We start from the raw sequence: 17350 nt of genomic DNA, 5'->3' as shown, positions 1-17350 counted from the left end.
ATTTCAGGCTAAAAAGTTACAAACACACAGAATGTAGCATGATCTTGGGCGGGGGGAGGGGGGAGGACAAGAGGAGGAAAAAAAAGTGATAGATGTGAAATCTAGGTAAAACACAGACTTTCTGACCATTATCACACCCTGCTATTACAGACATAGATGCAAACCCAAGGGCATCCCCCTTCATTAAAAGTTTTCTTTCCTCCTGCTCTTACACACTCCAGAAGTTTCCCTAAAATATTCCAGCTCCCTTTTTCTTGGAATGAACTGTAGAGTCATTCCTTCATTTTAACTGGCAGCAGGTTTATCCAGTCACCACATAAAATACCTATAGAACTATCATTCTCCTTTTTCTTAACAATATAGCCAAAATCATCCCCAAAGCTATATAAGAGCCCTCCCACTTTTGTCCTAAATCCAAGGGCAAAAGTAAGATTAACCTTAATTCTGGGGCCTCACAAAGTGGAAGACCTGTGATATCGAGTTATTTCCCTGGACCAGTTAACAAACCTCACAATAAATCAATTCAGAAAGTGAATTAATCCAAAGGTGTGACTGCCAGTAATTGATCATTCTTTAACTCTGTAGTAAGATTTGTAACCAGTCATACAGTTAATATCTCCAGGTACGTAGGTAGGTAGGTAGGACAGGAACTGAAATATTACCAGTAAATCCCAGAACTTAAAATGATATCAGAACTTTTCCAYCCCCAGTTGCTCCACATAAGAAGGCTGGGGGCAGACTAATGGCTGATCACCCCCACTTCCAGCGACAAACTACAGCGACTTTCCAAAAGACTGAAGACTGTTCACTTAGGAAAAGTCACTGCTTTATAGAAAAACACAAGCCCCTGGAGCAGAGGTTCAGTTTGCAGGCCACAAGCTAAACCTTTCATTGGTATTCAGACTGGYCAGTCATCCCGCTGGGAAGACTGGTTTAATCTTAACAGGAGACCAAAGCGTGTTGTAGTCCCTGCTTTGAGGGTGGATTCATGGCCCTGATTCAGAGAGTTAGCATCTAATAACTAGATTTATTAGAGCTAATACACTATGGCAGAAGTCTAACCTAGCCTATAAAAAATATTAAGGAACATGAAAGCGGCTGAGCTGAGTCAGACCAAAAGTCCATTTAGCCCAGTATTCTGCCTCTGGCAATAGCTGGTAGCAAATGACAGGAAAATCACAGGAAAGAAGAGTAGCATATATAATACTTTAAATATGCCATCTTCAGGTCTCCTTACCCAACCTAACTCTTTGCTTTTACTAGCATTTTCTTCAGCATTTTCACATTCTGCACTGTTAGACTGCAAATAACAGTCTCATTGCTAGATCCTCAGCTAGTGAAAAGTAGATAACCTTTGGAAGTCAGTGTAATTCTGCAGATCTGTAGTCAGCATTTACCTTTGTACAGTATGTAAGTATCTAAGAAATTGTATTTCATAACTCAGCCCACCTCCTTGCGACTGAAGCTGACCCTAAGCATCAGTGGAGCAAGCACATTTGAGAAGCTCAAATATAACACTTTGCATCTTGTGTTATTCCTGCCGCCTAATATTGTTTCGAAGATCAGATTTCTATATCCATCTTCTCCCTCTGACTTTAAGCCTGAAGGTAAACAGCACACACTTGGGAAGCCCATAACTAAGACCAACAAGCAAAGGAAGTGACCTTGTTGTGAAGGTGTGAGAAGGGTGAATGTTTATAGTAGTCCATCGTACTGCAACTCCCTTCACAGAATGACGCCAGCACAATTATCAGGGCACTGCCAARCAGTGACACTGATGTGGTGCAGAGGACAACAGTAATTATTTCAGGTCGCTGCACTGCAATAATACAGCCATGAAGTACGTTATGCAAAAAAGCCAATGACCCAAAGGGCTGGCAGTCTTGTGCACAGTACAGAAGTCACTTTGTAAGTTAAACTTGTGGTTTTGCAATTGGTTTAAGCCAATCGATTGAGCAAAAGAATGGCCTTGAATTTTTACCTCCTTGCTTGCAACAGCTCTAATAGTCCTGACCTTACCTGAGCCATGGGCCTTCTGGCTTTGATGATTTTACTGCTGTAAACAGCGTTCTTAGTTATCAGCACTGACCTTTCCTTTAGTTCTATTGTTTCTTCTGGTGTTTACACAAATAGTTTCCCCACATATTTCCTTCATTCCAATGGGGAGCACTACTTGCTGTTCAAGCACCTCTGGGAGGCAAAGCAGAAGAAGGGAGGGCAGGCCGGGACCACCCTTTAAAAGGTAATATGGATGTATGTCGGTTGAAATGGTTTGTTAAACAGCAACTCCGGGAATCCCCCAGGGACACCACACTTGCCCTGAGGAGAGGAGAAAAGAAAGGCCTTTTCATYTGGCAGATAGGGGTACAGCAACAGGAAGATCAGGCTAAAGAATAGAGGCCATTATTCAACATCGCATCAGTTTCAGCTTCACGTTGGTTACCTGCTGTGACCACATCCCATCTAGTTTAAGCAAGTGATGTGAGTGGAGTTCTGCTCCGAGTTCAGAGTTTACTTATGAATGCAGCTTCCACTTTCGAATCTTTATTACTCCTGCTTATTATCCCATTCCCCAAACTGCAAATGCTAAAAATTTGATAATGAAAACAAGTTATACTGCACAGCATCCACAATCCCATCTCAGTGTTAGGCTTTTGAGTCCAAAGTCATTTCAATTCTTACTTTATCGTTGTAAGATGATAAAGGACTGGGGCCAAATTCTCAAAAGCTGTTCACAGGGGCTGGTGCCATAAGACTGATCAATGGATTTGAGCTCTTCAGCTGCATCACTAGCAAGTGTAGTGACTCAGCATGGTGTAGATTCAAAGCCACTTCCCCCCAGAAAATACATAGCATCCAGAATACTGCAAGAGTTGGGAGTCTCAGCTGCAGTTCCAGAGCTGTGCACCTAGCTCAGCTTATACGAGCACATTCTCAAAAAAGACAAGAACTGCCCACTGCAGGGAGACCACAACTGCACTAGGATTACCAGCATCTGTCTCCCTGGTTGGCCCAAGTAGATAGTCAATGGCATCTCACACTGAGGATAAGTGCCAGTTGTCTGCTAAACCAAAGCCACTTTCTTTCTCCAGCATCAGATCTGCTTTTCTTTTTTTCTTCCCCCCCCAAGCTCATCCTTTTGGTTGTATGCCAATTAGTTGCAAATATGCAAACAAGCTCATTATATTATTTGCATAAGAAATATCATGCAGAGCTGCAGCAAAAGCATCAGTGATGAGGCTTTCAACGCCTGTGAGGTAGGTAAGTGTTATAATTTCCAGGATAGCAAGACAAGCAGGCAGCAATGAGAAATGACATGTTCAAGGTCACAAAAGGTACATGCCATAGCTTCAGACTCGCCTTTCTACATCCTTTTCTTTAGGCTTAGGAAGGGGACTGTCATGCACTTTGGGTCTCTCGACCAAAGTTTGGGGCCAGGTTCTGCGTGTGGAAAAATATCTATCTCTACGTGCCATTCTGCCAGCTGGCTTTGCAACTTCTCTACTGCCTGCACGTACAAGTTTGCTGGCAATGTCAGTGCTGAGGTTTTTCACATGTGCCAAGCTGATGATTGTTTCTGTGGTATAAAATGAAAGGGATGTGAACAATAAAGTACAAAATCCAAAGGCAGATATTCAAGCCACAAAACATGCAGAGCGCATTAATATGAATGTTTATTACTAACATTACTTATTAATATTAGAACTAATTATTATGCATTTGTCTTGTGGCAGTGGCAAGCAGCAGGGGACAAGGTCTGTCCMTTTGGAGGAGCCAGTGTTGCAACAGTGGCCTGTTAATAACAGGAACAGGATAGGGGAAGTGCCATGCTGAATCAGCTCAGGCACAAAGGTGACGAAGCCCCTTTGATTATTTGGACATCTGCTTTTGTCAAAGAGGGCAAAGCTCTTCAGAAGAGAGAGCGTCCTCTGCATTGCTCAACAAGTTCACCATCTGCATTACTCTAGCAGAGGCAATGGGAGCAGAGTGTCATATATAAACTCTTTACATAGAGGCTGTCCTGCACCAGCAGGACCCTGGGATGTATAATCAGAAGCTATTTCTTACTGCTTATTTCAACTGGCATTTTGTTTTTTGGAGGCCTTGCCAGCTGGCCTCAGTTAGAAATGCTCCAAGGTTATTCTAACTTGAACCAAACAGCATATAAACAATATTCACTCATCCTCAGATACCATTCTCTTTTTTTGTCCTTCCATAAGGACATAACAGAGCATCTGGTCGTTACTGAAAAGCAAGGATTTTTAGGGAGTGTCCCTGTAGAGCAAAATACTACAACCTTTCAATAGGAGAAAAAAAGAAAAATGCTAAGAAATGAGAGAAGACAATAAGTACTTACCGGATGAGTCATTTTAGGAGAGAGAAGATTACAGGATTGAGAACAGCACAGGAGCCATGGTCAGGCCAGAATGCAGGAAGCACTAAGGGCCTTATGCCAAGCCAGGACCAGGATGGGATCTCAGGTTCCTCTGCTAGTGAGAACTTGTTATGTCTAGAGAAAGCCCACAATGTGCTATCAAGAGTCTTGGTGCTGAAACTTATCTTAGTGGTCTGGTTTGAAGGGCCTGGTTAATTCCCCCCCAAAAAGCAGGCTGTAGTCTAGACCCTCACATCCTTCTTGTCCCATAAAAGATACGGGATACAAAGTCGCAATAAAAGTAAACAGTATCTGCATGCTATAAAACACTAATCATACATTAAACAATATCAATTCTCAATTTCTACAAAATTTCCCTTAGAACTTGACCATTTTTTGGTGAAATATGTCAGTGACTTCAGTGGGTAATTTCTACTAGAAAAATGAAYACGATTAAGCTATCAGTTTCGGAAAAGTGGCCTCAAATTGTAAATCTTATCAGAAACTGACTCCAGGAGTCTTGATCAGAGTAATGCAATAAATAGTTTTGATGATTCTACATTAAACCCTGTGATGGTCATCACTAAAATGTAATACTCCTTTAACACGGTTTAAACATGTCTGAGCTGGGAGCATCAAAGAGCTCTAGCTATAAACTGGCATTCTCTGTTCCCCCAGAACTGGCTTCCATGTGTTGCTTCCTATTCAAACATATAGAGCTGGTCGTTACACACCAATATTCCCAGTCATGTTTCATTCGTGCCAAACTTACCTTATCACAGATCTCTAAACATTCTTAATAGCTGTCTTTTTTGACCTTGCAGATCTTGAATTTCTTTTTCAGATGTGCAGGGCTGGGACATCTCAGTGCTCCAGTATTCTGGTTATGCAGAGCTGCTGTGCAGATATGACAGAATGAAAAGTTTCACATTAGGATTCTGTTCTTACGCATTTATTTGTTACCATGAAACACTTGCTGCTATTAGACTCCAGACGGCAATTGTACCTGATTTCAGACATCTGTATATCCATGCTACTTCCACCTTCTCCTCCAATCATCTCCCACCACTAGGCATTAATATGATGTGCCTGCTGCATAGATCAATGTGGTTGGGACCTGCAGGGCAGATGAGAGAAGTACAGATGAACAAGAAAATGAAAGGCAGGAGAAACGTGACATATGAGGGAAGAGTATGGTGACAAAGTTAAATAGGAGAAAGGGATAGCTCAAAAGGGGCAAGAGCAGAGCAGGAAACAGCATATTGACTATCATACTGCACGCTGTCTGTGGCTAAAAGCATTGCCTGTTATTTGAGGCAGATCGATCCAGAGTCCAGGACTTAACTTTTCTCTTAGAAAACTGAAAGAACATTCAAAATGAATTAATTTTTAGCAAAATAGGAGAGTCACTGTTTTGACAGTGTGGGCACTTTAGAAGGGTCATCTGACAAGGAGTAGATCTTGGAAAAGCCCTTTTCTCCTCATTATCACCCTGCAGGAATTTCTCTTGTGCTCATCCCACAACTTCTCTACCATCCTCCTACCCCTGCCTGTCTACATTAAGATTTATGTACCCCTATGCTTCACTGTAAGGCATGTTGTTCTTTTTTTCTGCTTGAACAAGATAATCAGAAGATGCATAGATTTTGAATACGGTATTTAAATATCGCAATTTTAAATTACGGTAGAAATGACTCAGAAGAAAGAAAATCCGCTGTGTTTTCTCGGTTGCAAGAGCCACAGAAAGGTGGTGGTTTGCAGGCAACTTTTTGTGCATCTCCACCATCCCTGCTACAAAACGTCTGCACAAGCTCAGCAGGAGAGGGCGAGGCACAGACGGCAGACAAGGTCACTCCGACAACGGGGAACATGCTTTATATGCTGAGCAGCACAGGGCTGGAAGAAGGCAGACAACAAGGACTTGACGCATTTGAAGTGTCGCTCAAAGTTGAGTCAAGGGTTCTCCTTGTGGGGGTACATGACAGCTGCAATCACCTTTCTATTTCATGTCAGCATTGATTTCAACTCCAGGTTTTGCAATTCTTCCTGTAATTCTTCCTGTAATTTATTCAGTTCATAGTGATTCATTACGTTAAAATAGCGGAAAAAATCCCCTCTTATGAAGCACTAAGGCTACAGATCTACGATCCAGCCTTGCTTTACTGAAAACTATGGGAATTTTGATCCTGTCTTCARGTAGGCCCTTGCTCACTACAAAACYCCAAAATTAAAGGTCTCAGTTCTGCCCTCATTTTCTTCTGTTTAAAACCTAACTGGCATTTTGTTTTAACAAACTTCAGATTTCTTCTTAATCAACCAGTTCCTCTGTTTGAGGCAGCCATGATGACAAATGTAAATTGAATTTCTTTGTTTTTTTCACTTGTGCCAGTGAAAAATAAAAAGTGTAAAAGCAAAGCAAAGCAAAAAAAAAAAAAAAAAAAAAAAAAAAAAAAAAAAAAGATTATTTTTTATTATTTTTTTTCTTTCCTCTGCAGGCAGGTGAATTGGTGAAGTTTCTTGTAGACATTTTAATAAGATCAGTTCTGTAAATGATTTTTTCTTAATCTTTTAAACAGCATCTTTCCATAAAGGTGCTATCTCCTACAGCTCAATCTGGAGTTATGTTATAAAAAACCCTGTCYGATACTGCTAAAGATGCAAAGTGAAGCATTTCAGATTGTATATGCACTCAAATAGCTTTTCAGTTACTGGCTATATTRTATTTCTTCCAGAATGTAGGTAAGGACTGTTGCTCACTTAACRTTTGGATCATTTTTTGCTACAGGATATTTGAGAACAAATACATGTACTTAGTTGTCTCCAAAGCAGTATTCCTCCCATCAGAATAAACTTCCTCCACCTTTCAGCAGCAAAAAGCGCTTACTGAATGTGCAGTTTTGTAGGGAGAATTAAGGAATGCCTGGGATTCATCTCTGTTTTATATAAACAGTCATTTTGATGTGTGTACCAGACGATCATCCTGCTGCTGTCTTCTTCTTGGTCCCAGAGTAGSTCATGAGCCCACAGACAACTCACGCTCCATCTGCCGAATTCACCTGTTGTGAACAGATGCGTGGCATGACCAGACATGCACCAATACAACATTCCTCACTTTCAAGAGAGACTGAGAAACAACAACTCACATCCCAAAGGAGAAGCAGCACCTAAAGATGCACAGCTCCAGGTTATCTTTGCTCCCACAGCCCACTTTCTCAAAGGCCTGAGCTATTGACTTTGACTTCTGTGAAGAAGGGGGAGCAATTAGTCTAGGCCAGAGGGCTGCAAGTAACACTCACCTCCCTTTGAAAAGCTTTTTATTTTTTAAAGCGTTTCTTGCAACAGGCGTTGTAATGTCAGTTAGGAAGGGGACAGCCCAGATAGGCTGGTGGAATGGAAGAGAAGGATGGGGAGATGGGAGTAAGAGAAGAGAAAAGGGAAGGAAAGGGAAGGGAAGGGAAGAGAGAAAGGGAAATTATGGGAGAAAAAAAGGGGTATTTTGATGGGGGACACTAGTGCCTTGCTACTGCGTGAGTTAGGTAGAATCACTGAGTCACAGAGTAATGTAAGAGTGGAAAGGACCTCTGGAGGTCTCTAGTCCARCCCACTGCTCAAAGCATGTCCATCAGATCAAACATCTCAGTTCCTTGTCCAGTTGAGTTCTGAGGATCTCCAAGGACAGGTAACTCAAAAGCTCTCAGAGCCCCTGTTTCAGTTTCAGTTTTGACTATCCTCGTGGTGAAAAASCATTTCCTTAGTTGAAAATCTGTGTCCCCCTCCTTGGATCTGTTCCCTCTTATCCTGTCCTTGTGCACCTCTGAGAGCAGTCTGGCKCCATCCTCTCCACACTCTCCCATTAGCTGTAGACAGTAAGATCTCCCCTTTGCCTTCTCTTCTCCCAGGATGAACCACAGTTGTCTCAGCCTTCCTTGTATGTCATGGGTTCCAGGCCCCAACGATTTTGGTGACTTTCCCCTGGACTCACTCCAGCATGTCAATGTCTTTCTTGATCTAGAAAGCCCAAAACTAGACATAGTACCCCCAGTGCAGCCTCACAATTTCCAAACAGAAACAAATGCCTTCCCTCACCTAGATGGTTGCATTCTTGCTATAGGACGTGGTTGGTCTTCTCTGCTGCAAGGCACACTGCTGACTCCTGTTGGTCTGCAAAGCTGCTTTGTAGTTGGCCAGCCTCAAGCCTGCATATAAACAAGAGAGTTGAGTCAGAGGAAAACAAAGGTGAGGAGCAGTAACAAGAGAAGAGGAAGGTCACCACAACACCAATGAGGAAGTGAGCACCATTATTATGAAAGTTGACATGACTGGAGTCTGAGTAAGGCAGCAATAGGAGAGGTCTGTGAGAGTGGCAGCCAAGGTGCTGCCATGAGGATGTAAATGATGTTTCCAGGAATATCCTGGGAACCAAGTATTCCTCTTTCAGTCATTTTTATTAGGGATCTAAGTACCCAGCTCCCTTAGACATCTTTAAGAATTCCAGCTTAGGTCTTCAAGAGTGCTTGTTGTGGTGACAAGACCAGAGCATGTCCCAGTGTTTCTTCGAAGTTCCTTCTGCCTGACATTAAAGCAAGTCATGACGAGCCTGCTTTTGCCCACAGCAACATTGTCTGGGTAACAGCTACATGCTAAACGAGGATTGGATTCTGCTCTGCAGTTAACCAGGTGCACTATGGATCAGCCCTTCCCTCCTCTCTTACAGGAACAGCAGGTCCTGTGCTATGAACCMCCCCCCTCACCAGACGCCGCTACAAGGTCTGCACATCATGCTTTGATGAGGGCCATATTGTGCCATGCATGACCAATGGCACAGAAAACTAGAGGTCCTTGAAGCACTCTCAACGTCATCCAAGCCACCTTGGGCTTGATCTGCTAAAGACATTCTTCTCAAAGTTTTGTCACTGAGATCTGTGGGTTCATTTTCCTTCTGCACATGTTAAACAGAGATTTAAATATTTAGGACTGAATTTTTCTGGAACATTAAAGTAAAGCATCTTCAATGACCTGAAATAGAACCATCATTCAGCACACTTGAAAAATCCAACCCAGAGTTTATTCTGCAAAATGACTGAAATTATCCTTTGAACCATCTTGTCAGAGGTGCCATGTATCTTATAACATTTCAGTAATACATATATTTCCAGTCAAAGAAAGAATGAAAATATTAATCCAGAGCTAGAAAATCCTAAGGGGGCTTAGAAAATCACCTCTTATAAAAGGAACAGTGGACTAGTTGTATAGAAAAGGTCAATCTTCTTTGAAAACATCAGGTTAGTTTTTTTTTTTTTTTTGAGCTTTATATACCAAAATTTATTAGATTTTTCATATTCCTGGATACCTGTTCAAGAACTGAGCCTTAAATTCTGTCAGAGTACCTTAATATTGAAGGCCAAAATTAAAAGATTTTCTATAAAACTACCCATAAGAGAAATTGTTCAATTAAGTATGTTTTTCTACTAGCAATGTCTTAGTTTAAATAGAAAATAAGTCCTGAATTAACAATTGGCAAAAGGTGGCAAACTTTAGGAATTACATTCATTTGCTACAGCAGTTGTATAAACCTGTTTACATATTAGGAAGGAATGTATAGTGATACACTGGGCTGTTTCAGAAAATGGATTTTTATGACATGACAAATAGAGAAGAGGATGAAGTGCTGGAACCCACCTCTGTAGCTGGAAAATTTTCCATTTCATTTCAAGTTTTGTGTGGAGAAGACTGCATTTTGAAGCTGTTTGAAGTTCCAATCATTTACAATGGAGTATATTGTTCACAAGAAGATAGTAGAGGAGGAAAGGAATATGATTTCTCCATTTTACTAAAGGAATAATTTTAACAATATCTTTGCTGATGATGCCTAAGTGATGGCAAGATCCCAGGGCTCATCAAAATCCTAGGCCATAGGTCCAAGATATCTCCACTTATCTCTGTTATGGGTTCCCAGGAGAAAGCAAGCTACACTAGACAATCAAAAAACATTTTTTCATGAGCCAACAGAAGCCCTTTTTCAAAGGAGGAAGAGTTAAAAAAAGGGAACCTGCAGGGAACCTCTGTTAAAGCATCTTTATTTCTCCAAATTTGTCTTTCTTTCCAGCTACAACAATACTTAACCTTTCCTGACAAACTGTGACTCAGTTAGCAAAGAGCTTTCCAAAGCCCCGACAAGTACATACAGCTCCATCCCTAGTGCCTTGCCCTCGAACATGTCACATCCTGCCCTTGGCAGGCTGAGTTGATAATGAAGAGCAGCAGGAGTTCACACTGCTCTCTCCTGAATTCTGCTGCATTGGCTGATATTTGTCCCCCTTGCAGGTAGGGAGCCTGCTGCTCTACCAAGCTGCTCTCTCCATTTTGCATCCTAGATCCTGCTCTTCAGCATCTCTAATACTACAACAGGAAAGCCTTCCCAATTTCTGTTCACTTAGTTTATGAAAGCAAGGCATTTCTGGGGAAAGACTGCATTCTTGCTTTCTTTCCTGCCTTTCATATAACCCATTCTATGCTTCTTTTATTAAAGAGCTCTTTTTTATTCAGTAGAATTGTGACTACAATATAGCAAAGGTCTTCACTGTGTGAAGGCACTAAGCATGAGGCATGCTGTTTTGGGCCTTAAAAATTTGTGCCTTACTTGTTTCCAACACTGAGAAACATATAAGGAGGTGGAGAAGTTGTTAAGTAGCAAATTCAGCCTTTGGTACTAACAGAACAGGATTGTGCTTTCCCTCATGCACCAGATTGCCTATAGCACATCCAGGCCTGGCTTCTCTGCTGTCTTCAACCATAAGAGGAACATGAACATACCAGATGCCCAAGAAGAGTGAACTGGTCACTGGTGCTGCTATGAAAGTGTATGGTATCCTTTGGTTGTTAGAAATTCTGGATCATGAATGTTCATGTATGTTAATGTTCCCTTTCAAGGTCAAGATACTTCTCACTGTTTTTACTATCCATGAGAACAGGTCCAGGTTACACTGGTCTGGTTTTCTCTCTTGTCATCAGTGTCTTGTCAAACTAAGTATAATTTAACCATAAAACAAAAACTAGTTAGATCTCTCCTGTCTGGCAGCAGCCAGGAGACAAGTACAGGGAATAATATTCAGAGGAGTAATTTGGATCCTATCCAACTGGCATTTCCAGCCACCTAAAAGAGCTGGTCAGCCTTGTACAAGTCTACAGCTTTGGCAGGGGGGAAGAGAAGACCTTAATACTCTTCCTCTGAGCTGTATAAAAGAAGTAACCTATAATATTACTACAGGACTGATGATATGATTCTGTGTTGCCCTTCTACTTTTACCTTGTCTGTTTATTCCTCCCCTGATTCACTGGGCAACAGAAATACTGTGTAGAACTAAAGCATGCGGGTCCAAGGTAAATGCAGGTCTTTACACTTGGCAGGGATGATCAAGGGCCAGTGCTGTGGGAAAGCCCACGCTGACTTGCAAGCCAGTCTCATCCCTTTTCATTCGTGTTGGAATTTGTCATTCTCAGCGTGCCAGTAACTTTCTGCCCTTCCTGTCCCCACCCCCAGCAGCAAGTCCTTGGTTCTCGCAGAGTCTCTGCAACTTCAAGAAAGAAAACATTGATGTGCCAGGGATGACACTGATGATATAGATAAGTTGACATCCTGGAGGAACTGGTCTTGAATTTATGTACTTTATTCTCTAAAATTTTGTTCTTGGCTGCCAGGAGCAGAGGGTGTTATAGAGATATTAGTAGCAAATCAAACAATGAGAGAACCTGGTTATGGGGAAAAGACTCAGAAGTGGCCCAAAATAGGCCCAAAATGTTTTATAAACCGTTAATCCAGTCCAGGAGAAAAAGTATTTGTTTATCTTTCCTCAGGGCTTCACAACACCCAGCTCTAAATGTCACTAACACGCAGAGGAACAGGAGAGACCATAACGCTCAGAAAAAAACCCCATTCACTATGTCAAGCTCTTCCAGCAACACATCAAAAAGCTCTTCACTTTCATCAAAACCAGCCAGCCAGATCTCCATGGTTCAGGATCAAGCCCTGCTGGACATTGGCTCTGTCACTAGATTGGCCCCAGAAGAATCACTAAGTCCTCACCCATTGGAGCAAAGAAATAAAAATTTAGCAACATCAGGTTCCAGCCCACTCAGTGCAAGAACAACTCCAGCATCTTGCCCAGCCAGCCCCAGGCTCAGTCTAACGCCCAGCTCAGCCAATCCACAGCAATATTCTGACTCCTGTCCAGTCAGTCCAGGGATCAATACAAGCTCCTTCTATTCCTTTTGTCCTCACACAGCACAAAACTTACAAGCTTCAACATCAGACCGCACACTGACCCCAACCAGGAAAAGCACAAGGCCTCCAACAACAAAGACTCCTGAAGATAGTTCCCAGTCTCCTGACTATTCTATTACTGAATTAAAGACTACAGGAAAGGGTTTTGAATCAGACCTGGAAGATCCTGATCACGAAAGGTATGTATCGAGATCATACCCATGTTTAAGTCACCACATAACTCAGATCGGTACAGGGTTGTCTAACAATTGCTCATCAAATGTTTTAAATACATTTAGTGATGTACATGTTCCCAGTGTTTGTTTTCTAGTAACGATTCTATGTTCCCGCTAAAACCTGTTTCCTGAGAAGCAAAATACCATATTTTCCATACATTCCTTTAACTATCCAGACCTGATTACAGATCATGTCTGGGCCAGGTTGTCAATCTCAGCTCCTTAAACAGGGCATAGTTCTAAGGTTGTCTCATATCCCTTTCAAATGAGAAAATGTATCCCTCATTACACTAGTCACAACCATGTGGGAAGCAGAATTGTCATAGTACAGTTCACCCCACCACCATCATTCCTTCTTTATCCTCTAATGGGCTGACATTGTGGTCATTCAGTGTTGGGCTTCCAGGTGGGTCTTACAGAACAATGTTCTCCATCCAAATGTCCCAACAACACTGCTGTGTTTGGCAGTAGTCAGAACAGAGAGGTGGTAGCCTCCCTCCAGGGAGGGAAAGGAGTTTAAGCTAAATGTTAATATTGACGTAAAGGCAAAAAGGTCATAAACAGTCTGTTTGGATATTGGAAAAAGCCTCTTGATTAACAGCATGATCAGGTTTTGGACAAACCTTCTAATCACAGTAGCAGCAGAGAAAATCTGCTTTTACTGTAAAGTCTGATAAATGAGAGGTGAAGATTGTATTCAGTGACATGGCAGGTTCTAAACCTCAGATTCTGGGATCTTGCCCCAGCAAACTGGACTGATTTCACCCCAGTGAGCCTGTAAATTCCACACTGCATCTGCCACTTCTTTTCTTGGCAGGAGATTTGTAACTGCAAAGGAATTCCAAGCCATTGAGGAAGAACTAGAAGATGTAAAGGAAGAACTGAAATGCTTGAAGTGGAAAGTGAGACACATCGGTGAGACTGTGCAGCCCCTGGCAGAAGATAGCAAGCGTTACAACGGCTACACCCTGACTGAGCTCAAGGCAATGGTACAGTTTGAAGATGATCCTTACAAAGCTGCACACAAAATCCTAACTGTGCTCTTCAGTGATGTGTACTTACTACAACACTCAGTCACCGAACAGGCCTGCAACTCAAGATCTCTGCCCAAGCCCAAAATAGACCCCGAGTTGTACACAGTGTATCGTGACATTCTGAAAAGCATATTCCCTGGAATTAGCAGTCAGACACTGAGGGAAGAGACACATCACGTGCAGAAAAGGACCCAGAAAGAAGTGCAATAACAGCAGAGTCCACAAAATCTGCAAAAAAAGAGAAATCTCTGATGATTTCAGAGCACTGAACTGTGGTGTGTAAAGTTAGCTGGGTCTATCCCTTCTAGGTAGGAATTTATCTGCAAACACACTGGTGAACTCCAAGCCCTTTGTGTCACTCTTACCTGATGAGACAGGGCAGGAAGATGTTCTGCATACTTTCTACATTTTTGAAAAAATTTGCCCCCTTAGTGTCTCTTTCAATATATGGATGCTCCCTTGTTTCCAGTAACTACAGTTGCTGCCAAAAGAAGCCAAAGAAGGCACTGTGTATGCAGGCAAGCGCCTTCTCCCCACCCCAAACAGACCTACCAACCAGCATCTGGCTAGTTTCTATTTTCTAGAGTGTATCATTCATTAAAAGACATTACTTGTTAGAAAATTTTGTGTGTCTTTTTTTTTCTTTGGGTCTAAAAATACTTTGCGCGTCAAATCAAACAACGATCGTAACTTGAACACACAGTAGGATGAGATCTGACCATACAGCAAACCATCCTCCCCACCCTCCTGCATCATGGATTACATGGGAAGAAAAGCAGGGCGCACAGGCTGGTGAAGAGCTGCAGTGCACTCATACAGATCTCCATTTTAAGTAACTGGGGGGTCAAGGATACAAGAGAGTACAATATACCCCTAAGTCAGTTCAGACATGATGGACGTAACAATCCACCACTGGAACAGGTTAAGGTAGGAGTCTGTGACCTGCATCTTTCCCAGTCTCTGGTAACTGAGCAGACAGAACAGCTCACACATGTTGACAGCCATGCTCTGTCTTCACATGACAGTGGTGCTTCTGTGGAGCATGTCTTCCCTGCTCAGTGCTGGTTATCCATGCCACCTAACATATCAATCCGGCATCTGGGACATGTATGATAGAAGCCCAGGTTCTTGTGTTTTATTTACGTTAGTGCATGTCTGTCTGAGATCATGTGGGTGGTCACATTTATGGACAAATACTGCTTGATTGCAATCAAACTCCCTTACCTTCATAATGCCAAACGTGCAGTATAACAACACTGTCACTCATGTTTGAACAGCAATGTATTGAAAAGGCTGTCTCAGATCTGAGTTGCACAGTCTTGACTGAGGAAGAGAGAGCACACATGCATACTCTTTATCCAGAAATCCTTGATATAGCAAGCAAGGAATGATGAGGTTTAGTCTTTCCACTTACTATTAGAATTTCTGTGTTCTTCCCTATTTTTCAGGGTGTGGCTTCACAGGTCTCCATTAGAGCCTTATTTCACAAATAAATAACTCCACACTCTCTTGACAGAATAGATAATACAGCTGCTGCTATCAAACTGCCTCTCTACATGATCATGCCATGACCATGGGGTATGCTTTCCATGCTCAGCAGTGCAGCCGCTTAGACACTTAGAAACGGTCTTCTTTAGTAAGAGGAATCTCAGTCTCTGGTTCCATGCTGCTACCTTGCAATCAGCAGCCCAAAGCATGGCAAGCACCTCCTGGGACCCGGTCTCTACTTTGCAGTGGAACAGTTGGAGTGCTAGAGTATTTACTAGCCTGGCTGTTGATTCATGGACAAAAGCACAGTGTGTGCCCATGAAATTCAAACATTCCTCCAAATGGATACAGACTGAATGGACATGGCTCTGGTATTTCTTCATTAAGATGCTCCTCTTTTGCCACGTCACCCTTCATTCCTTTTGCTTAGTCTGTACTCCTCACATCCTTCCATTCAGGACCTCAAACACTCCAGAAACTCATGATCAGCCTGCTCCTAACACTGGACTCTCTGACTAAGTACCACTTGGCTAGGGTGAAGCCCTAATCATCCCCATGCCATTTTTCCTGCCTTTAATTGTCTCTTAAACTAGACCAAGTTTTGCTGAGCAGCACCCACCAACTACTGTGTGAGCACTCGCTCTCTCCTTCTACTCACCTTCATTAGCCCTGGCCCCACGCACTCTGCTTTGCTGTATTTGTCTATAAGAACCCCACCCACCCCCTAGACCTTAAATTGAGTTTTAAGTTGTTACCTACCTGGAAGTGATTCCTATTTCCACATGTTAGTATGGTCACATGTAAGAGGCTTGGATATTGGAATGCTCACCCTCCAACAAGCACCTGAAAAGTTCATGGGAGTGAGGACCTGTTAAAAGATGGTTGAGTGCAGTAACAGAAAGCTTCTTCCCTAAAATAAAATTTAGCTTGTACAGCAGTCATATTCTACCTATTAATGTCTAAAATAGGTCTGACCACAAACTAGAGAATAAGCAAGCAGCTTTAAACTCTGTGGCGATTTAATGCCTATATACAACTGCTGCCAGTGGCTCAGAGCTTCCTGCTGCTGTGGACAGCATTTGGAAGCCAGTGGCCACAGGAACAGAAAGAGAATTGATTTTAGGGCAAGATTATACCCATACTGGCTCTTTGACTCCCCAAGTCAAGGAATCCATCTTCAAGGGGGAAAGGTCCCTCTGCAGGATTACCTGCGTCAGACTCATTCCCTGGCTGAGTCATGAAGAGCTAAGAGTCCCCACTCACTGCAAAGCCACTGCCAAGGGGGAGGACACAACTGGGAAATTTCAGATAGGCCACACTAAAAGGGTCTGGATCATGAAAGCACAGACGGTCAGAGTCTAGGATCCACCAGCAGACATACCTGCACATCAGGGGCTCATGTTCCTTGGTGATCAGGCTACAAAGCTGAAAGATTGGCTCCTTACAAAGGCCTCTCAAGGTGATCATTGCTCCAGAGTCTGCCTTGAGGAAAGGAGGACACTATCAGGCTCTGCTCAAGGACCAGGAGATGTATGCATGGCTCCAGGCTACGTCTGACTGCACTTGACAGGACTGGAGCTGTAGGCAGTTTTGTAAAGAACTGGTGAGGTGGAGGGATATCCTTGCGCTATTTTGCTCAGTACCAGTGGAAGATACTGCCTCTCTGCTCTCCTGCTTCACTCATCCCCTTTCACAGTTCATTGACACTGCCTAGAAGCAGTCACTCCCCTGATCTCAACTGGCAAATACTTCGAACACCAGGACATCTCTCTCCTGTACATTGCTGCTGTTTCCCTTGCCAGGCCACTAAGGATGACAAGACAGGCAAAAAGTCACCTTTGGGTTCAGCTTGTCTTTCCCTGCACTGGACTACAAGATATGATCTCCTTCTAAATAATAATGGGGAGAAGGAGAAAACATGTGACATCAAACAAACGAACAAAAAAAAAAAAAAAAA

General features: G+C 42.6%; 1 protein-coding gene across 2 annotated transcripts in view; it reads left to right on the top strand.

Annotated features, from left to right (window-relative positions):
• Positions 1-14486, top strand: part of GSG1L (GSG1 like) — a 107295-nt gene extending 92809 nt beyond the window's left edge. For both annotated transcript variants that reach the window (XM_085307254.1, XM_085307256.1), the window contains 2 exons: positions 12230-12835; positions 13689-14486. In XM_085307254.1, the coding sequence (XP_085163380.1) occupies positions 12230-12835; positions 13689-14115 (1033 nt within the window). In that variant the 3' untranslated portion in view covers positions 14116-14486. The remainder of the gene's footprint in view (positions 1-12229; positions 12836-13688) is intronic.
• The last annotated feature ends 2864 nt before the right edge of the window (positions 14487-17350 follow it).

Source organism: Rhea americana, unplaced genomic scaffold (genome assembly GCF_003343005.1).
Source record: "Rhea americana isolate MKP2758 unplaced genomic scaffold, rheAme1 scaffold_255, whole genome shotgun sequence".
NCBI classification, from domain to species: domain Eukaryota; kingdom Metazoa; phylum Chordata; class Aves; order Rheiformes; family Rheidae; genus Rhea; species Rhea americana.
This window is presented reverse-complemented; position numbering and strand designations above follow the sequence as displayed.